Source organism: Scyliorhinus canicula, chromosome 12 (genome assembly GCF_902713615.1).
Source record: "Scyliorhinus canicula chromosome 12, sScyCan1.1, whole genome shotgun sequence".
Taxonomy (NCBI): Eukaryota; Metazoa; Chordata; class Chondrichthyes; order Carcharhiniformes; family Scyliorhinidae; genus Scyliorhinus; species Scyliorhinus canicula.
Window position 1 is genome coordinate 33,273,476 of NC_052157.1, and position 22,437 is coordinate 33,295,912.

General features: G+C 49.7%; 1 protein-coding gene across 1 annotated transcript in view; it reads right to left on the bottom strand.

Moving 5' to 3' along the window:
* Nucleotides 1-22,437, bottom strand: part of LOC119974370 (protein unc-13 homolog A-like) — a 237,256-nt gene that overhangs the window by 118,189 nt on the left and 96,630 nt on the right. The window contains exons 3-4 of the mRNA XM_038813159.1: nucleotides 14,650-14,749; nucleotides 3,609-3,726 (exon numbers count right to left, since the gene is read on the bottom strand). Coding sequence (XP_038669087.1) covers nucleotides 3,609-3,726; nucleotides 14,650-14,749 — 218 coding nt within the window. The remainder of the gene's footprint in view (nucleotides 1-3,608; nucleotides 3,727-14,649; nucleotides 14,750-22,437) is intronic.

The window sequence follows — 22,437 nt, forward strand, 5'->3', positions numbered from 1 at the left end:
TAGCTCTGGTGTAGTCAGTCGCATCTTGAATTAGCGGAATGACACTGGAGCTAAGTCACGATTACAGGAGTTGCTTTTTCTGAGCCTCAGTCGGGGGAGGGTCCACTGAAGAGATGTAGGCCTCGAAGACTGCGAGCCAGTGAACAAAGTCTTTCCTGGCGTGAGGCGACTGCGGATCCAGCTGCAGACGATCAGGCTTGATTCTGATGTCCATGGTGTACGGAAAATCACACAGCAGTAAATTGTGGCGCTAACAATTGCAGTCAAAGACGAGAGACAAGTTCAATCGAGGCTTTATTGCTGTGTGATGCTATTCCACCAGCTGCAACTGAAGACTAGGGTCTGAGTGACTCACACGCATATTTATACACAAGCTCCCAGTGGGCGGAGCTAGCCGGCAGGGGCTTACCGGAGGAACCTGTATTACAGGTACAGCCATACATCCCCCCTACTGCAAGTATGCATATCTACAGTGGTTATTACCACAGGCGCCCATCAACCTAACCCATAAACTTTCTTGTTCAGAGGTAAGAGTTCTATCAACAGATTCAATGGTCAACACAAGGGACGGAATCCTCCGCTCCCTCCCTAAAGGCATGTATGGAGGCAGGGAGGGCATTTAATCAGGTGGTGGATGAGCACCCCGTCACACTCCCGTCTCTACCCTAATTAAGCCCAGGGCAGGTAGGCCCATGGTAGCTCTTTCTGCCCTGCCACCAATTAAGGCACTTAAGTTGGCAATTAAATGACCTCTTCTGGACCTGATTCCCACCGCTGCTGATATCAACCCGACTGCGAGCGGGCCTGTCATTGTGCAATGTGCACTACAAGCTGTGTGGGCTGCTTACCATCTCCTGGGGGGGGGGGGGGGGGGGGGGGGGGGGGTCCCTCCTTCAAAGCCACTGGTGCTGAATCAATGGACTTGGCATTGTAAAGGGGCCCATACACCGTGACCTCCACCCCCTCATAAAACCAGCGAAACCCTGCCCCACCATTACCTATCTGGACCCCCTCCATGGGATGTTTTCCCTTCAGTAGCCACTGACTCACCCATGCTGTTGCTGAGCAAAAGAGCTGCCAGCTCTGATTGGCTGAAAGCTCTCAGTAGACAGAACCTCCTCCCCTGGGGTTCTGGTTCCAGGATAAGTCCTGCCACTGCCTGATTGGCTCGTGGCTCCGTGGGCTTTTTCAAAGGAGACAACTTGGGTCTATCACTGGCTCTCCAGTCAACAGGCAAGACCACCATCGTCTCTACAATTTTCCACCCAAGGGGAGAGATAATTCATTGGAAATCCATCCACTTACACAAAGTTAAAATCAGACCAGACATCAGGCTACATTCAGATTAAGCTAATTAGATGGTCCATTGTTATAAGCATATTTCAGTAAATAATGCAATTTCAGAATGAAACTAGGGTAATTTAAGAAAACCCTTAAGTACCAGACATAATCTTATTCAATAAAATACTTGCCAGTTCATTTCTAGAAGAATAAATCAAATAAAAAGGGTTATTCATTTTCATCATACTGTATGTAGCTATAGATATCATAGAGATTATTACACTGGAGGTTAAAGGACGGTATATCACAAATTTAGTAGAGATACATGGATAAATTAGAGAAAATGCCAAAAACAGAGACAAAATTCTTGGAATTGCTCATTTTAGTGCAAAAGTGTGTGACAAAATGGCAAAATGTAGCCCTAATAGACGGCTCTGACAATTTCTACTTCTCCAAAATAAATTGACAAGAATAACTGAGGAAAGTAGGGATATTTGATACAATGGAACAAGGTGCACAATTTTGGGGTGCAGAAGGCACCAAACCCTCACACTGTGCACTAACCCAGGTAGAGGCAACTGGTTGGATAGTCAGTCAAAGGGAGGTTTAGCTTCAAAAAAGAAGCTGCGACTTAGCCAACCTGGCAGTGCTGGTTTAACACACTGGGCTAAATCGCTGGCTTTGAAAGCAGACCAAGGCAGGCCAGCCGCACGGTTCAATTCCCGTGCCAGCCTCCCCGAACAGGCAGCGGAATGTGGCGACTAGGGGCTTTTCACAGTAACTTCATTGAAGCCTACTCGTGACAATAAGCGATTTTCATTTCATTTCATTTCAAGGGCTCCCTGATCTCTGTGGATTGATCAAGTCCCATTCCGCCACAGGGATGTCGTAAACCACATCACCTCGAATTTCTTTTTCAGAGCGGCTCAAGATCTGGACTAAAAACTCAGCTGTGCAGCTGGAGAGCTACACTCCGGGGGCAAAATTCTCCCCTACGCGGTGGGGCGGGGGCTCCCAGCGTAGCGGAGTGGCGCCAACCACTCCGGCGTCGGGCCTCTCTCCGCACCTTAGGGGCTAGGCCCGCACCGGAGTGGCTCCCGCTCCGCCGATGGCGCCAAAACTGGCGCCAATGGCCTTTGGCGCTCTGCCGCCCAGTGTTGGGGCTGGTCGAAAGGCCTTCGCCGGTCTGCGCATGCGCCGGAGCGTCAGTGGCTGCTGACGTCACCACCGGCGCATGCGCGGTGGAGGGGTCTCTTCCGCCATGGTGGAGGCCGTGGTAGAAGAAAAAGAGTGCCCCCATGGCACTGGCCAACCCGCCGATCGGTATGCCCTGATCGCGGGCCAGGCCACCCAGGGGCCACCCCCCAGGGTCCGATCACCCTGTGCCCTCCCCAGGACCCCGGGGGCCCACTCGCGCCACCAATCCCGATGGCACAGAGGTGGTTTAAACCACGCCGGCGGGATTGGCCTGTCAGCGGCGGGACTTCGGCCCATCGCGGGCCGGAAAATCGCCGCGGGGGGCACGCCGATCGGCGGGGCGTGATTCCCGCTTCCGCCGATTCCCGGGTGGCGGAGAATTCCGGCCACGGCGGGGACCGGATTTACGGCAGCCCCGGGCGATTCCCCGACCCCTGCGGGGGGGTCGGAGAATTCCACGCCGGGTTTCAGTCTCAGCCTGACATTGAAAAAAATATGGGAAAATTCTTCCAACACAAAGAAAGACCCCAAGATATGTGAAAAGTTTACTGAGTCTGCCCTGCATGTTGTGTGTGTGGCTTGTTTGATGTGTCTTGTGTAATGCAAATATGTGGAATATTCCAACAATGATTACAAATAAAGGGAAGAATTTAATGCCCTCCCCGATGGTGAATTTGGTGATGGCAGGGCATTTAATCAGGTGGGACAGTGCCAAAGTGGGTACAATGAAGAATTGCCAGCCTCTGATTGACCAGCAACTTTCAGCGAGTCAGACTTTCACGGCCCAGTTATTGCCCCCCATAGATAGCAATACAGTAATGATCAGATAATCTGTGTTTGTGAAGTTTATACTTGGCTAAATGTTAACCAGGACACAAGGGATAACTCCCTTACTCTTCTTCAAAATAGTACCATGGGATCTATCTGGTGGGGAAACAAAAAAACAGCACCTCAGACAGTGCAGCACTCCCTCAATACTGCTTTGGAGAATCAGTCTTTATTGTTTTTTTGCACTCAAGTCCTGGGCATAGGAACATACAAATTAAGAGCAGGAATAGGAATAGGACTTGAACTACTCCCTCAAAAGGTAAAAACAAGTCGTTCCTCAGTTAGGTTAAAATAAAACTTACCTCAGTTGCGTGTTCAATTTTTTTGAGTGGAATCCACACAGTGCCCAGGAGCGTGTCCCATATCAAGCCTTTGTCCCATACTTCAACAACAAGACCCTTCCTTAAATCATTTATTTCACTGTAAAGAGAAACACAGTTTTTGTTAAATTGAGTGCATATAATGCAGGTCACATTTGCCATTATTCTTCATTGATTGGGTAGTTGCCTTTTGATGAGAGGAAAGTACTTGACAAATACCCGAGTGTTAATAATTCTGGAAAGTCTCTTGCACAGAGACAGACAAAATTAATCTGAAATGTCCCCTATTAGACTGGAAAAAATAATAAAAGGAGATTTTTGCATATCTATTACCAGAAGGTTTGCATTTAGGAAAATGTAAATAACGTAAAGAGGTTATATAATTATCAGTCTAATTATCAGATAGCCTAATCATCCATCAATATCCTGCTGTACTTAGCTACATTTCAAAACATCAAACAATGAAAGAGAGAAGGGTTTTCTGTATTCAGGTCCAGCATCGGGACTTGTGCAATGTGTTGTTACAGTGATGGATCAAATGATGTGATCATTTAATATTTAGTACAGGGGCTGACCTGACATGAAGCCTGTTTTGGCTCAATTTACTAGGCCAGAAAAAACTAACAATCAATCAGGGGGCAAAAGTTTCAGCCAGTACTTTAGAATCTCAGATGACGAAGGATATTGTCAAGATAGATGCACTTTTTGGCATACGTTTGTGCGTTAGACTAATTGTAACAAATTGAAGGAACTGGGTACAGTGCCAATCTGCATTCTATTCTGGAGAAGCCTCCTTAGCATAAGTGTTAGTTGGGCAACAATGCTTACAGAAATGATCGGCACAGCAGACCCGAAACTTGTAAAGTGTAAATGTGGCCACTGTCCCAGAGGACCACAGACTGCTCTCACCTTTGAAGGCTGACTGTGATTTAACCTGAGGGTCACCACACCTCAGACAAGGGGCAAGGCTGAGAAGGCGGGGCCTTCATGAATAACCTCAGCCGGTAGGGGAATTGAACACATGCGGTTGACGTCGCCCCACATCACTAACCAGCTGTCCAGCCAACTGAGCTAATCAACTCCCTTGAAACTTGTAATGAAGTCCCTTGATATCTATCTATCTCTGCAAGTAGTGTGTGACCTGAAAATCAGCCAGTGATCAATTAAGAATTTTGACCAGATTCTTACTTAGGTCTTATACAGCCTAATAATAAGGCACATAAAGTTAGTGTACAGGTATAACAAGTGATTGGGAAGGCAAATGGAATATGGGTATTTATTGCAAGAAAAATGGAATATAAAATTGGGAGGTTTTACTGCAGCTGTACTGTGAGATCTCATCTGTGGTACTGTGTACAGTTTTGGTCTCCCCATTTGAAAGAAATATATAATTGCTTTAGAGGCAGTTCAGAGAATGCTCAGTCCACTTATTCCTAGGATGAAGGACTTATTTTATGAAGAAAGGCTGAACAGGTCAGGCTAATACCCATTGGAGATTAGAATGAGAGTTGATCTTATTAAAACGTAGAAGATCTTGAGGTGACGGGATTGGGTGGATGCCGGGAGCATGTTACCTCTTGTGGGTGAATCTAGAACTTGGGGGTTTGAGACAGAGAAGAGGAGAATGTTTTTCTCTCGGAGGCTCATTAGAGTGTGGAATTCTCTCCCCCAGAAGATAGTGGAGGCTACGACTTTAAATTTATTCAAGGCCACCGCCTGAGGTAGATTTCTGTTCAACAAGGGAATCACGTGCTATTGGAGCAAACAGGAAAGTGGAGCTGATAGGAATGTGGAGCAGAGATAACAACCATGAACATATTGAACGGTGGAGCAGACCTAGGCCGAATGATCTACCCCTGCTCCAAAGTTCCACGTTCCTTTAAGATGCTAGTTCTTGCTTAATTTTACTATTGTTAATAAAATAGGATTTGTGTACGGGCCCTTCCTGTTGATTCCCTTTATTTCCCCTTTCTTTATTTTTTTAAATCTTTATTTATCTTTATTTCTTATCATTTTGACGCATGGAGGCTGAATGGGCATATATCTTTAATTCAAGCAGGGGAAGTGAGGAATTCAGAAGTTATAAAAGGGAACACTGTGCTAGCTTTCAGACAGCAGAACTCAGACTTTTCCCACCGAGAGATCGGTGGGACTCAATTCAATTGGTTGGCTGGTGGCCAATGATATGGCCCAAACGTCATAATCTGCCTGGTAACAGGTGGTGATTGGATACTGCCTGAGTGGGAAGATTTCCAGAGAGCCAGGGGAAGAACAGTTGGAGTCCTGGATGTTCAGAGGAAATAAGCTGCTCTCCCTCTCGCTCATGATTTTTCCAGAAAAGCTGCACAGCTGTCGACAGAATTTGCATGAATCTCCAGTGAAAACCTCAAACCAAAAGCCAAGGTTGAAGAAAGGTGTGCGAGAAACAACCATCATTACTACCATTTTTATTTTAACACCCCTCTTCTCCCCTCTGTGTTTGTTTGTCTTGTGTGTGTATGTAAGGGTGGCACGAGTTTAAGTGGGGATTTAGGAATTAGGTGATAGTTAACCTGCTGTAGTTCCTGCATATTAAATCAAAGTTCTTATCAATAATAAAATTAATTGTGTTTAACTTTTACAAACCTGGTGACTGCAGTTGTTGGGCAGCCAAGGGCCAAGCCTTTGCTGTTTTTCTAAGAATTACTTATTAATTTCAATTGTGTTGCGACTCCCGGTCAAGTGGGGCTAAAATTGACCCCATACTAACCCAGGGGGTTGTAACAGTTGTAAAAGACACCAAAGCCATTCAAGTCAAAATCAAGGCTTGTCCATATTAATTTTGTCACTGAGTGACCCAAAGCTGATTTTGAGAAGATTGTATATTAAACAGGTAACCAATATGTATGAAAGTGGCCACGTCATATCTTTAATTTCCTGTTTGGCCATGTAGTTAACATACACAGCAGCACATTTAACATACATCATCATAAGAACAAAGAACAATACAGTACAGGAACAGGCCCTTCGGCCCTCCTAACCGGTACCAGTCATGAAATTGACCTTGGCCAAAACCCTCAGCACTTCCCTCTGTACCCATCCTATCCATGTATTTGTCAAGGTGCCTTTTGAATGCCGTTAATGTATCTGCTTCCACAACCTCCCCTGGCAACGCGTTCCAGGCACTCACCACCCTCTATGTAAAAAACCTGCCTCGTACATCTCCTCTAAACTTTGCCCCCATGGACCTGAAAACTATTCCCCCTGGTGACTGACCCCTCCACCCTGGGGAAGAGTGCCTGCCCATCCTCTCTATCCATGCCCCTCATAATCTTGTAGACCTCCATCAGGTCACCCCTCAGCCTCTGTCATTCTAATGGAAACAGTCCGAGTCTATTGAACCTCTCCACATAGCTAACACCCTCCAGACCAGGAAACATCCTGGAAAACCTCCTCTGCACCCTCTCCGAAGCCTCCACATCCTTCTGGAAGTGTGGCAACTAGAATTGTGCGCAATATTCCAAGTGTGGCCTTACCAAGGTTCTATACAACTGCAGCATGATTTGCCATTTTTTATACTCGATGCCCCGTTCAATGAAGGCAAACATTCCGTATTCTTTCTTGACTCCCTTATAAAAGCAAATTACTGCGGATGCTGACTGAAACCAAAGAGAAAATGCTGGAAAATCTCAGCAGGTCTGGCAGCATCTGTAGGGAGAGAAAAGAGCTAATGTTTCAAGTCCAGATGACCCTTTGACAAAGACTCGAAACGTTAGCTCTTTTCTCTCCCTCCAGATGCTGCCAGACCTGCTGAGATTTTCCAGCATTTTCTCTTTGGGTTCTTGGCTACCTTGACCACTTGTGTTGACACTTTCAGAGATCTGTAGATCCACACGCCCAGATCTCTCGGACTTTCTATATTCCTAAGAGTTTTCCATTTTTTTTTGTACAATTGACTTTATTGGAGCAAATAAAACATGTTGTCAATTGTTTAAGATTTACAGCATGTCCATAAAAATGTAGATTTTGAATAACCTTTTGCTCTTGCAATGTTGTGTTTTTTTTTGAAAAATATTTTAATTCTCCATTTTCACATTTTCTTCAACATTTACACCCTACCAACAAACAGCAATCGGTAACGAATACAATGTCAATCCCCCTACCAACAACAACGATCCTATCCTCCCACCACCCCCCAAACAATGGCCCACCCAACAATATAAGCATCAAATAAAACTAAACCTCCCAAGGAGGAAAAAAGGGAAAAAAAGGGGCCCGATTCTCTGTTCCCCACGCCGGGTGGGAGAATCGCGGGATGGCCCCCCGAAAAATTTCACGGCCCCCTGGCGCCCCCCGCGATTCTCCCACCACCGCTCGGAAGAATCGCCGCTCGCCGTTTTTCACGGCGAACGCCGATTCTCCGACCCGGATGGGCCGAGCTCGTGGCCGTTTCACGACAGCGGCAAACACACCTGGTCACTGCCGTCGTGAAACGGGAGTGAGAAGCCCGTTTGGGGCTTGTAGGTGGCCTAGCAAGGAAAGAGCACCATGACTGTGCTCGGGAGGGGACAGGCCCGCGATCAGTGCCCAAATCGGACGCAATATTTCCCCTCCGCCGCCCCGCAAGATCAAGCCGCCACGTCTTGCGGGGCGGCTGAGGGGAAAGACGGCCACCGCGCATGCGCGAGTTCGTGACGTCAGCATCATGACGTAAGCCACGCATGCGCGGGTTGGAGCCGGCCAACCTGCGCATGCGCGGCTGACGTCATTAGGCGTGCCAGCCGCAGGGGGCGCCACGCCAAGAATGACGCGAGTTACAGAGCGCCGCTCCTAGCCCCGCCGGGAGGGGAGAATAGGGGGCGAGGAGCGGCCTCCGAGGTCGTCATGAAACTCGGCCGAGTTCACGACGGCCCTCCCGATTTTTCCCGGGAGCGGAGAATTCCGCCCAAGGAATCAGGAATTGCCCCTGGTCACCGTTGACACATATAGTCCACCACCCCCAACTTCCGCCTAATATTCAATGCCATCCAATCCCCGAAAGAGTACCGTGAATGGCATCCATGAATTGTCGACACCCCCCCACCCGCCCTCCCAGACTCCTCCCCTCCACTTCCTTTTGTATGCTCCTCCCCCCAACCTCGGTTCCTTCCCCCAGCTTTTCACCCCAGCTAGACTCACCGAAACCTGTTCTACCAGGCTCCGATGGCCGCAGCCCCTCCCCCCACCTGACTCCCGTTCACTGGCAGGCTTAAACCGGCCAGCATGGAGGCCCCCGCCCGGGTCTCCTTCCCCCTTGCCTGGTCCCAGGAAAACCAAGAAATCCCCTTTAGCACACAGCCCCAGCATACACACCCAAGCCCCAAAGAATCATCATTACAAATGGAAGTCCGAATTCTTCCCTTGTTCAAATATGCAGTGTTAACTCAATTAGTACATACACCAACACACAGTGAAAAAATAAAGTTACATGAGGCGACATCGGTACACGACCCGCTCTCAGTCTCATTTCTCAATTCCGCCAGTCATTCTGCCTTTGCAAACTCCTCCGCCGCTTCCGCCGTCCCAAAATTTGTAGGTCACCCTCAAACTAGCTGGATATAATATGACGCACTGAACCGTGCTGATGCACAGTGCCTTCTTCACCCGGCTGAAGGCAGCCAGCCCCCTCATCAGCTCCACCGTAAAGTCCTGGTATATGCGTATACCAGCTCCAGCCCACTGCACCACCCACTTCTGCTTTGCCCAGCACAGGACCTTCTCCTTCACGCTGTACCTACGGAAAAACACAGTTACTACTCTTGGCGGCTCACTCGCCTTTGGTATAGGCCTCCACGACCGATGAGCCCGATTCAGTTCGTATCGAGAGGGATCGACCCATCCCCAAATAGCTTCGCCAACATAGTGGCAAAATACTCCGTCGGCCTTGGGCCTTCCTCCTCTTCGGGCAGACCCACGATCCTCAGATTCTGCCGCCTGGATCTGTTTTCCAGGTCTTCCATTTTGGCTCGCAGATCCTTGTTGGTCTCTGTCACCTTCCGCAACTCCTTCCCCATCGAGGTGCGTTGATCACTGTGCTGTGATAAAACCTCGTCCACTTCCTTCAGTGTCTCACCTTGCTCCCGCACCTCCGCCGCTGTGCTTGATACCTCCGCCCTCACCGGGGCAATCGCCTCCTCCTCCAGCATTTTCAATACCGCCCCCATCTCCTCTTCATCGCTTCCATGTGCTTTGTGAACTGTTTTTAAAGTTCCACGACCATCACTTTGGTCATTTCTTCTGCTGTGAGCGATGCGGCCTCCCCTGGTGCACTAGTCTCCGCTTTCCTTACAGTTCCTGCGCTGACTTTTCCACTCACTGTCGGACCTTCATTAACCCCCTTTTTCACGGCCGTTTTTTCCCCAAGCTTGGACATTTCTCCTCCCTGTGCCTTCTTACAGCTTTTTCAGCCTCCGTTGCCCCCGGGACCGGGTGTTAAAACCCCAAAATTTCTATTCCCGAGCGGGGGCCCTCCAGTGTGCGGCTGCCTCCCGCCCGCCGTCACTGGAAGTCAAGAGTTTTCCATTTACGGTATATTTCCCCTCTATGTTAGACCTACCAAAATGCTTTGCCTCATATTTGTCTGGATTAAACGCCATTTGCATTTCTCTGCCCAAGTCCCCAACCTATCTATACCTGCTGTAGCCTCTGACAATCCTGAACACAATCTGACACGCCACCAATCTTGGTGTCATCCGCGAACTTACTAATCAGACCAGCTACATTTTCCTCCAAATCGTTTATGTATACCACAAAACACAGAGGCCCCAGCACAGATACCTGTGGAACACCACTGGTCACAACCTTCCATTCAGAAAAACATCCTTCCACTGCTACCCTTTGCCTTCTTGACTGAGCCAGTTCTGTATCCATCTTACCACCTCACCTCTGATCCCGTATAACGTCAGTCCATTTTTTTTCTTCAAGTTAATGATGTGAATAAGGCAGGAACACAGCTGCAGATTCTACAGTTCTTCTTGAATTTTAAATAATATTCAGACAAAGTCGCTCTGAGTGCATGTGGCTCATGTATTCACATCGAAGCCCCGGTCTAAATAATATACCTGGAGACAATGGGCGGGATTCTCCGGAATCCGGCGGGTGGGCTGTACCGGCGCCAAAGAGTGGCGTGAACCACTCCAGAGCCAGGCCGCCCAGAAGGAGTGGAATCCTCCTCACTTTCGGGGGCTAGACCGGCGCTGGAGTGCTTGGCGCCGCACCAACCGGCGGCGAAGGGCCTCCGCCGGACAGCGCGAGTTGGCGCGTGCGCAGGAGCATCAACGTGTTCCCAGAACCGCTGGTGTGATTCCTCCACAGGCGCAGGGGGTTTCTTCTCCGCGCCAGCCATACAGCAGCCGGCGCGGACGGAAAGAGTGCCCCCACGGCACAGACCTGTCCACAGATCGGTGGGCCCCGTTCGTGGGCCAGGCCACCATAGGAGCCCCACCGGGGCCAGATCCCCCCCCCCCCCCCCCCCCCCCCCCCGCGCTCCCCCGAGGACACCGCAGGCTGCCAGCGGAGCCAGATCCCGCCGGTTCAAACCTTGTGTAATTTACGCCAGCTGGACTGGCCGAAAACGGGCGTCCGCTCGGCCCATCGCGGAGCGGAGAATCGCCGGGGGAGGGCCGCTGCCAACGGCCCCCGACTGGCGCGGTTCATTTCCCGCCCCGCCAGAAATCCGGCGCCGGAAAATTCGGCATCGGCGACGGGGCGGGATTCACGCTGACCCCGCCGATTCTCCGGCCCGGCGGGGGGGGTCGGAGAATCCCGCCCAATATTCTGTTACCAAAGGATATGACATTTTCAGCATTCACTGTATGAGCAAGATTTCTTGTTTTTCTCCTCCATTCTCTTTGAAATAAAGAGCAACATTCCTTTTGCCTTCCCAATTACTGCAAGCCAGTTTGTGGTTCAATTGCATAGTTCAATTATAATTCCCTCAACTAACACCCACTGATGGCAGTTGGTTGAACAGTTAAAATATCAATAGTTCCAGAGGTTAAACTCAAGGACACCATGAAATAAACAATAAAATCATCATGCGATTATCAAGAAGTCAACATAGCTATTTTTCCAAGATTTCACAGACTCCACCGAATTTACCACAGAGGATTGGGAGAAATGTTATGGAAATTTTAACCTCTATGTGCTTTCAAAATTTACATTTGACAATCTCCCATCCAGCGCTCACAGATAAAACTCTGCTGTCCAACATTTATAAAAACCTGCTGGAAATAAATTGCATAATTTTATACCCCAATGCTGCAGTTTTGCCGACACTTTCAAGTCAACTCAAGTGTAGGCCAAAATGCTAAGAAGGCAATCTAACTCACAAGTCTAGTTCCAATCTAATTCCTGTCATAATATCCACACATGTATATCATGAGATGCGGACAGGCAGTGATTGACACACAGGATAACCAATGAACACACACGACACAGAACAACTAATCAACAGACAGGACACACCACTATAAAGTCCACAGAGCATTAAGGCTCTCCCTCTCTCACAGGACACGGCTAGGGAGATAGTCACAGTGCACAGGCCAATGAACATCATCACCATGTGGTAGAGACCTAGTCTGGTCAAGCCAGTAGGAGGTTATCAGTTAGGTTAATAGAGTGTCAACCCACACCAGATTATGTACAGCAATCAACAGGTTCAATGAAACAGTGTTGGACTATCTCCTGTGTCGGAAGCCTGCTTCTTGTTTTACTGCATCCAGTTGCAGTCGATGTTAGACCAGCACAGATAACACATCAATTCCCATATACGATAGTGTCACAGAGGATAAGATTATGCAGGAGGGGAATTCCAGTGGCGACATGTAGCTTGAAGTCGCAGGTTGGGTAGCTCCTGCTCAAGGTTCTGGTATTTGGAGTTTAATGCCTGGTTTCAGGGACAGTTGTTGAACAAGCTAGTTCAGGAAGGTATAAGGAAGGTGGGGGATGTCTAAGACTCAGAAAAAGCAACTGGAAAGAAGGGGGCGAACGAATGTTCGCTTTGAGTGAACGGGTCAGCCCAGCAGCAGGAAAGATGGTGATACTGGATCGCTGGGTGGGGCCACGGCCTTCACAGTGGAGACTCTGACCGAGGTGATGGCTGGAGAATTTGAGAGGCAGTTCGCCTAGCACATGGCGGTGATAGAACATAGAACATAGAACAGTACAGCACAGAACAGGCCCTTCGGCCCTCGATGTTGTGCCGAGCAATGATCACCCTACTCAAACCCACGTATCCACCCTATACCCGTAACCCAACAACTCCCCCCTTAACCTTACTATTAGGACACTACGGGCAATTTAGCATGGCCAATCAACCTAACCCGCACATCTTAGGACTGTGGGAGGAAACTGGAGCACCCGGAGGAAACCCACGCACACACGGGAGGACGTGCAGACTCCGCACAGACAGTGACCCAGCCGGGAATCGAACCTGGGACCCTGGAGCTGTGAAGCATTTATGCTAACCACCATGCTACCGTGCTGCCCTATGATGGAAAAGTAAATGATGGCTGCTATGAAGGAATGGGTGGAGGAGGCGATGGCGGTGTTGAAGACGACGGCCGAGGTACGGGAAAAAGGAGAGACGTTGAAGTGGGTGGAGAAAGCTCTGTCGCAGAACAGTGACCAGTTCACCTCGATGGGTGAGTAGCTGCAGAGGGTGGTGGAGGCCAACTAAGGACTTAGAGCCAAGGTGGAGGACCAATGTATAGGTCGAGCTGGTAGAATTTAAGAATTGTGGGCTTGCCTGAGGGGGTGGAGGGCCCAAGGCCAACTGAGTACTTCACGAAGTTGGCGGAGTTGTTGGGGGAGGGGGAAGAACCCTCCTGGTATGAGCTGGATAGGGCTCATCGGTCGCTCAGGCCCAAGCCAAAGACAAATGAGCCACCAAGGGTGGTCCTAATTTGTTTTTAATAAATACAATGTTCAGGAGAAGGTCCTGAGTCAGGCAAAACAAAGGAATGAGGTGAAGTAGGAAGGAGCTGGTATTCGAATATACCAAGACTTAACTGTGGAGATGGCAAGAAGGCGGCGACCTTCGGTCTTCACTTCACTCTTGCCATCCAGGTTCATACGGGAGCGATTCTCCGCTCCCCAGGCCGGGTGGGAGAATTGCGGGAGGGCCGCTCTGGCACCCCCCATGATTCTCCCACTCCCTCCAAAATGGCGTGTCGCATCGGAGAATCGCGGGTCGCCGTTTTTCACGGATGAGCCGAGCGGCCTGCCGTTCCCGACCTGTTTACGCCGGCGGCAACCACACCTGGTCGCTGTCGGCGTGAACATAGCGCGAAACGTAAGTTTGGGGCCTGTGGGGGGCGGAGAGGGGATCGAGCACCACGGCTGTGCTCGGGAGGGGACTGGCCCGCGATCGTTGCCCACCAATCGTCGGGCCGGCGTCTCCAAGAGACGCACTCTTTCCCCTCCGTCGCCCCGCAAGATCAAGCTGCCACGTCTTGCAGGGCAGCGGAGGGGAAGACGGCAACCGCGCATGCGCGGCTGACGTCATTTGACGCCGCCGGCCGTGTCATTATCAGCGCGCCGCCTTAACACCAGCGTCAAGGCCCGGCAGCCAAGTTTCACGAAACGCTGCTCCCTAGGGGGGGGGTGGAGAATAGGGAGCGTGGAGCGGCCTCGTGATATAACTATCTATGTGCCCTATACTGACAAAATAACAGGGCATGAGCATTGCTGCCCTTCCATAATGGCTCTCCATTTCAGAAGGCATTTTAGAGTCAACCACATTGCTGTGGATCTGGAATCAAGTAAGGATGACTCATTTTCTTTTATTATTATTAAAGGGAAGACGGGTTTTTATGACAATCGGCAATGGTTTTATGGTCATCATTCGACTTTTAATTCCAGATATTTTTTTAAACTTAATTCAAATTTAACCATCTGCCATTTGAACCTGGGTCCCAAGGTCTTGCACTGGGTCTTTAGATCACTGGGCCAGTGAAAATACCACTGCGTCAGGTGCATTAACAACAAAATATGTTTTACTTACAACATGTAATCTTGTTCCCAGCAGGGTTCATTTCCTCGTCTGGTCATCGTAGTGCTTCTCAAATTTTGAACTTTCAGAGTTACATATGTATTAAATTTGTCTGGAAAATGAAAAATATTAATTGCATTATATAAAAGGACAAAGATGTACTGTAAATAAAGGTTATGAATTGGGGGAAGGCCGATTTTAATAGTATAAGACAGGATTTGGCCAAAGTGGATTGGGAGCAGCTATATATGAGAAAATCCACATCAGGGCAGTGGGAGTCATTCAAAAAGGAAATTGAGAGAGTACAAAGCCATCATGTTCCTCTAAAGGTAAAGGGTGGTGCCAAAATGTCCAGAGAACCCTGAATGTCAAGGTAAATACAGAATTGGATAAGGAAAATGGGAAGGCTAAAGGCAGATTCTGGGAGCTGAAAACAATGGATGCCTTCCAGGAGTATGGAAAGAGCAAGGCGGTACATAAAAATGAAATCAGGAGAGTGAAGAGGGGGCATGAAAAACACTGGCGTCAAAATAAAGGACAATCCCAATGTGTTTTCTCAGTATATTAAGCTCAAGAGGGTAACCAACGAAAGACAGGGTCCTATCGACCAAAGTGGAAATCTGTGTGGAGCCAGAAGACATGGGTGAGATAGAACATAGAACACAGAACAGTACAGCACAGAACAGGCCCTTCGGCCCTCGATGTTGGGCCGAGCAATGATCACCCTACTCAAACCCACGTATCCACCCTATACCCGTAACCCAACAACCCCCCCCCTTAACCTTACTTTTTTAGGACACTACGGGCAATTTAGCATGGCCAATCCACCTAACCCGCACATCTTTGGACTGTGGGAGGAAACCGGAGCACCCGGAGGAAACCCACGCACACACGGGGAGGACGTGCAGACTCCGCACAGACAGTGACCCAGCCGGGAATCGAACCTGGGACCCTGGAGCTGTGAAGCATTGACGCTAACCACCATGCTACCGTGCTGTTTTTTTGCATCGGAATTCATTATGGCAAAGGACAAAATAGGTCCAGAAAGCAAGGAGGGGGACTGTGATATAGTTGAACAGATTAGCATTGAGAAGGAGGATGTGTAAGCAGTATTACTGGGCTTAAAAGTGAATAAATCCCTAAACCCAGTTGAGATGTATCCTAGGCTGCTGTGTAAGGCAAGGGAAGAGATTGCAGGGGCTCTGACATTAATTTTCAAATCATCTGTGGCCATAGGTGAGGGCCAGAAGACAGGAGGACAGCTAATGGGGTACCATTATTCAAGAAGGGAAGTATGGTAAAAGCAGTCAATTGCAGGCCAGTGACTCTAACATCAGTGGTAGGGAGATTATTGGAAAACATTCTTAGGGACAGGATTAATCTCCACTTGGAGAGGTGAGGATTAATCAAGAACAGTCAGGATGGCTTTGTTAAGAGGAGATGAAGTTTAACAAATTTGATTGAATTTTTCGAAGAGGTGACTAGGTGTGCAGATGCAGGCGGTGTAGTTGATGTAGTCTACATGGACTTCAGTAAGGCCTTTGACAAGGTCCAGCATGGAATCCAGGACAATTTGGCAAATTTGATCCAAATTGGGAATACACAATAGATAGTAGGATGCTAGCAAGTACAGAGGACAAGAGGGACCTTGAGGTGCATGTCCATAGATCCCTGAAGGCAACAGGACAGGTAATTTTTAATAATCTTTCAAGTAGGCTTACATTAACACTGCAATGAAGTTATTGTGAAAAGCCTCGAGTTGCCACATTCGGTGCCTGTTCGGGTACACAGAGGGAGAATTCAGAATGTCCAAATTACCTAACAATGGTTAAAATGTCTTATGGCTTCAGGTTAAACATGGACAAGGAAATCTCCTGCTGATTACCATGCACCAGCCACCATCAGCTGATGAATGGGCAGCACGGTAGCACAGTGATTAGCACGGTTGCTTCACAGCTCCAGGGTTCCAAGTTCGATTCTTGGTTTGCGTCACTGTCTGTGCGGAGTCTGCACGTTCTTCCCGTGTCTGCGTGAGTTTCCTCAGGGTGTTCCGGTTTCCTCCCACAGTCCAAAGATGTGCAGGTTAGGTGAATTGGCCATGCTAAATTGCCCTTCGTGTCCAATGAAGGTTAAGTGGGATTACGGGGATAGGGGGTGGAGGTGTAGGGCTAGGCTGGAGGTGTGGGCATAGATAGGGTGCTCTTTCCAAGAGCTGGTGCAGACTCAATGGGCTGAATGGCCTCCTTCTGCACTGTAAACTCTATGATTCTATAATTCAGTACTCCTCCATGTTGAACACCACTTGGAGGAAGCACTGAGGGTGACAAGGGTGCAGAATATGCTCTGGGTGGGGGACTTCAATGTCTATCACCAAGAGTGACTTGGTAGTACTACCACAGACCAAGCTGGCTGGGTCCGGGACCTAAAAGACATAGCTGCTAAACTGGGACTGTAGCAGGTGAGGAGGGAACCAACCAAAGGGATAAACATACTTGGCCTGATCTCCACCAACCTACTTGCCACAGATGGATCTATCAATGACTGTACTGGTAGGAGTGGCCACCTTGTGGAGACAAAGTCCAGACTTCACATTGAGGATACAGCCCATCATGTTGTGTGGCACGACTTCGGGTGGCAGCGATGTGCTGAGCGGAAGCACAACAGGTGGCTCTGCTCCTGGTCAGACCCAACACAGTAAATTTACTTGATATTTTGGCCCTAAAAGCCACCTAAAACCCACCCGGACACAAAAGTCACCAACAGCGTGAGAAAGAGGATATCTGCAAACAACAGATCGAGGGGAAGGCTAGAAATCAGAAGCAGCAGTGAAGCAAAGGGACAGAAACAACGGGCGAGCGGACCAGCAGCCCATGAGGCAAGGTGGAGGTCCAGGCGAAGCAGGAAGGGGAAAGATCGGCGACCTGAACGGCAGAGCAGGAGCAGACGACATATCCCCCCACACACAGGGAGACGGATAGAGGAACGTACTGAAAGGGGCTGGTTTAGCTCACTGGGCTAAATCGCTGGCTTTTAAAGCAGACCAAGCAGGCCAGCAGCACGGTTCGATTCCCGTACCAGCCTCCCCGGACAGGCGCCGGAATGTGGCAACTAGGGGCTTTTCACAGTAACTTAATTGAAGCCTACTCGTGACAACAAGCGATTTTCATTTCATTTCAAAAAGGAACTGACCACCATGAAGGAAGCGATCAGGACGGAGCTCCAGGTGGTGATGAAGGAGGTGGTGAGCGATAGCCATCCTTCAGCGTACGATGGATGGACTGGGAGGGGAGGTGGAGGCCCAGGAAAGACGATCCTGGACCTGGAAAAGGCATCAACGGACCAGAGAGACAGGATCATGTCTCTAGAGGCTGAGGTGAAGAGGTTTGTGGCGGCTCAGGGGAACCTAAAAGGGAAGATCGAGGACCAGGCAAATAGGTCCAGGCGACAAAACCTCCGAATCGTGGGTCTGCCAGAGGGGATTGAGGGAAGGGACCCAACGAGCTACATTGCCCAAATGCTGGGCATGCAAGTTGGGAGGAAGACTTTCCAAATCCCCCAGGGATGGACAGGGCACAAAGGTCACTTCGACCTAAACCCAAAACCGGGAAGCAGCCGAAAGCGATAATTTCGAAGCTGCACCAATTCCAGGACCGGGAAAAAAATCCTGAGGTGGGTCCAACAGATGAAGTCATGCTCGTGGGAAGGGCACAGAATCAGGGTGTACCAGGACATTGGGGCAGACCTGGCAAAAAGAGGGCCGAATTCAACAGAGCGAAATCGGCGGCTCTACAAAAAAGGGGAGCGATTCGGCATTCTATTCCCGGCCAGACTCTGGGTGACATACCAGGGGAAAGAACATTACTTCGGCACCCTGGCGGAAACCAATGAGTTCATAAAAACAAACAACCTGGAGGGAGAACAGACGTGGCGGAGGTGAAAGCAGCAAGGACAGAGGAAAAAGGGAATGAGAATGCAGGACGGTCCGACAACAAAAACTTTAATATGGACTATGTTTTTGCACAAGACTGTGCTGCCTCGTTTTCGTGTTCGTCTCTTCTCTCAGTTTGAAGAGGGGAAACAGGGAAAGGGGGGCGAGAATAGAGAAAGCAGGCAAGGGGAGGAGAGGGGGGGGGGAGACAGGGCGTGGAGATGGGTTGGTAAAACAGGGCCAGGCTAGACCAGCACTGGGAGGGGAACCACCGCACTAGCAAGGAGAGATAGCCGGGAAGACAGGCACAGCTCTCAGGGAAGAGTGAGCGCCTGGCCAAAAGGGGGGGGGGGGGGGGGGGGGGGAGGTGGATAGGAGAAGGGGGAAACGGGGATGGCGGAATGCACAGAACAGAAAGGGAACAAAATGACAGATGATAGATAACAAGACAGACACAGGCCTCGGCAGGCATTGAGAAGGGCGAAGAACCAAGATGGTGCCGGAAGCAGCCACTCGGGAGAGCCCCTGGGCAAAGGGACAAACTGGAGTGCAGGGGAGCACCCACATGGCGTACACATAGTTGGCGGCCATGTTAGCTGCCCCCTGGGCGAAGGGAAACCCCTGAGCGCAGGAACCCGACCTCTTGGGGAGAACGGCGACCACACCCATTTTGGTTGGCCCTCTAACAAAGGGAAACATGTAAGTATGGGTGACCCCGCAGGACCTGGGGGGTCAGAAACCCCCCCACCAGGATTGTTACCTGGACCGTAAAGGGACTTAACTGCCCGGTGAAAAGATTTGAGACCTTCTACTGAGGACTGGACACCTCAGAGCCCCCCCCGACGGGGACACAGAGATGAAACAGAACTATCAGTCATGGGGAAAGACAGATGGAGTGGAGCTGGAAGCACAAATAGATCTGGGAGAAATCATGGAGAGCATCAGGTCCATGCACGTGGGGAAGGCACCGGGACCCGACGGGTTCCCAGCAGACCTATAAAAAATTTGAGCCAGCCCTGGCCCCACACCGAAGGGACATGTTCACAGACTCGCTGGCAAGGGGCACTTTGCCTCCTATGCTTGTGCAGGCCACAATCTCACTGATACCCAAAAAGGATAAAGACCCGATGGAATGCTGATCATGTAGACCCATTTCGCTGCTGAGTGTAGATGCGAAAATACTTGCAAAGGTCTTGGCCAAATGGCTGGAAAGCTGCGTATCAGAGGTGATTGCAAAGGACCAAACGGGCTTTGTCAAGGGTAGGCAACTCACTGCAAACATCAGGCGGCTGCTGAATGTAATAATAACACCCCCCAGGGAGAGAACACCACAAGTCATCGTCTCCCTGGATGCAGAAAAGGCCTTCGACAGAGTCGAATGGAAGTACCTCCTCGAGGTACTGAAACGTTTTGGGCCAGGAGCAGGATTCAGGGCCTGGATGAGACTCCTGTATAACGTTCCTAAGGCGAGCATTCGAACCAACACCACCAGCTCTGAATACTTCCAGCTCCAAATAAGCACAAGGCAAGGATGCCCGCTGTTCCCGCTCTTGTTCACGCTAGCAATGGAACCCCTGACAATAGCTCTGCGGGACATGAAAAGCTGGAACGGCATCCAGAGAGGAGACAGAGAGCACAGAGTCTCACTCTATGCAGATGACCTGCTCCTCTATGTCTCGAAGCCGCAAGGATTGAAGGCAATCATGCAGATCCTGAAAGAGTTTGAAACCTTCTCGGGTTACAAACTTAGCCTGGGCAAAAGTGAGACATTCCCAGTAAACCCAAATGGGGGTGGGGCAGAGCTGGAGGGGCTCCCGTTTAAAACAGCCCAAAACAGATTCTGATACCTGGGGATCCAAATAGCCAGAAACAGGACACAGATCCACAAGTGGAACCTGACCAGCCTGGTGGACAAAATCAAAAAGGACCTACTGAGGTGGGGCGCGCTCCCAATCTCCTTGGTGGGGAGAGTGCAGACAATCAAGATGAACGTGCTGCCGAGGTTCCTCTTCCTGTTTAGATCCATTCCGATCTTCATCCCCACGGCCTTCTTCCAAAACGTAGACAGTGTAATCATGGCGTTTGTGTGGGGGATAAGAACCTGAGAATTCCCAAACCGACACTGCAATGGAGGAAAATCAAAGGGCGCTTGGCATTACCAAACCTGCAGTACTACCACTGAGCAGCAACGGAGGAGAGAGTGAGGGGATGGGTAAATTAACCCAACTCAGAGTGGGTACAGATGGAGGAGGTCTCCTGCAAGGGGACGACCCTCCGGGCTTTGGCTACAGCAGCACTCCCATCCCCCTCGGCAAAATACACATCAAGTCCAGTGGTAGCGGCCACTGAAAACATAGGCCCAATTAAGGCAGCACTTCGAGCTGACTAAGATGTCCCCTATGGCTCCCATCTGCGGCAACCACAAATTCTCCCCCCCAGCGGTGCAAGACACTACCTTTAGGAAATACCTTTAGGACGGTGACACATCGACAGTTAGGGACTTCTATGTAGGGCACAGATTAGCGACACTAGATGAACTGATGGAGGAGTAGGAACTGCCAACAGTACAGGAAATCAGACCCCTGCAAATAAAGCACTTCCTCTGCAAAGAGACAGTAGAATACCCCGGGGCCCCAGAGACTACACTATTGGAGGACCTGATAAGCACAGACAGTAAAGAAGAGGGACTATGTGGGAAAATGTATGGACAGCTACTGGACAGAGCCCGAACACCACTGGACGAGACCAGACGGAAATGGGAGGAAGAACTGGGGACAGAAGTGGGGTGGGGACTCTGGAGCGAAGCACTGAGTAGGTCCATCTTCACCTCCTCCTGCACAATGCATAGCCTCATGCAGTTCAAGGTGGTGCACAGAGCGCACCTGACCAGAATCCGAATGAGCAGGTTCTTCCCGGAGTTGAAGGACAAATGTGAACAGTGCCAGAGGGGCCCCGCCAACCACACCTGCATGAAACTTGCCAGGTTCTGAACAGCCTTCTCCAAGGCAATGTCCAAGGTTGAGGGGGTAAGGGTGAAGCCATGCCCAATAGTGGCAATCTTCAGGGTATTGGAGCAGCCAGAGCTACACGTGGACGTGGGTCGACGCCCTAGCTTTCGCTTCCCTAATGGCACGCCGAAGAATCCTGCTCGGCTGAAGGGCGGCAGAATGTAAATAGGGGAATTAAGGAAAAGGTAAGACAAACCTTTCTGTACAATACAGTAAATAAACATGGCCAACAATGTACATAACTGTTTAGAAATTTTGAAAATGCCAATAAAAAGATTTTTGTTTTTAAATGTTGTGTGGCACCACCGCTGTGATAAATGGGATGGACTCCGAACAGATCTAGAAATCCGAACAGATTGTGATTCCACAATTAACACATCAGATCTAAGCTCTGTAGTCTTGCCACATCCAGCCATGAATTAAACAACTCACTGGAGGTGGAGGCTCCACAAATATCCCCATTCTCAATGATGGAGGAGCCCAGCATGTATGTGCAAAAGACAAGGCTGAGGCATTCGCAACAATCTTCAGCCAGAGGTGCCAAGTGGATGATCCTTCTCGATCTCCTCCGGAGGACCCAAGCATCACAGATGTCAGTCTTCAGCCAGTACGATTCATCCCACGTGATATCAAGAAACGGCTGAAGGCACTGGACACTGCAAAGGCTACGGGCCCTGGCAATATCCCAGCAATAGTACTGAAGACTTGTGCCCCGAATTTGCCGCACCCTTAGCCAAGCTGTTCCAGTATCGCTACAACACTGGCATCTACCCGACAATGTGAAAAGGTGTGTCCTGTACACAAGAAACAGGACATATCCAACCCAGCCAATTACCGCCCTATCAGTCTACTCTCCATCATCAG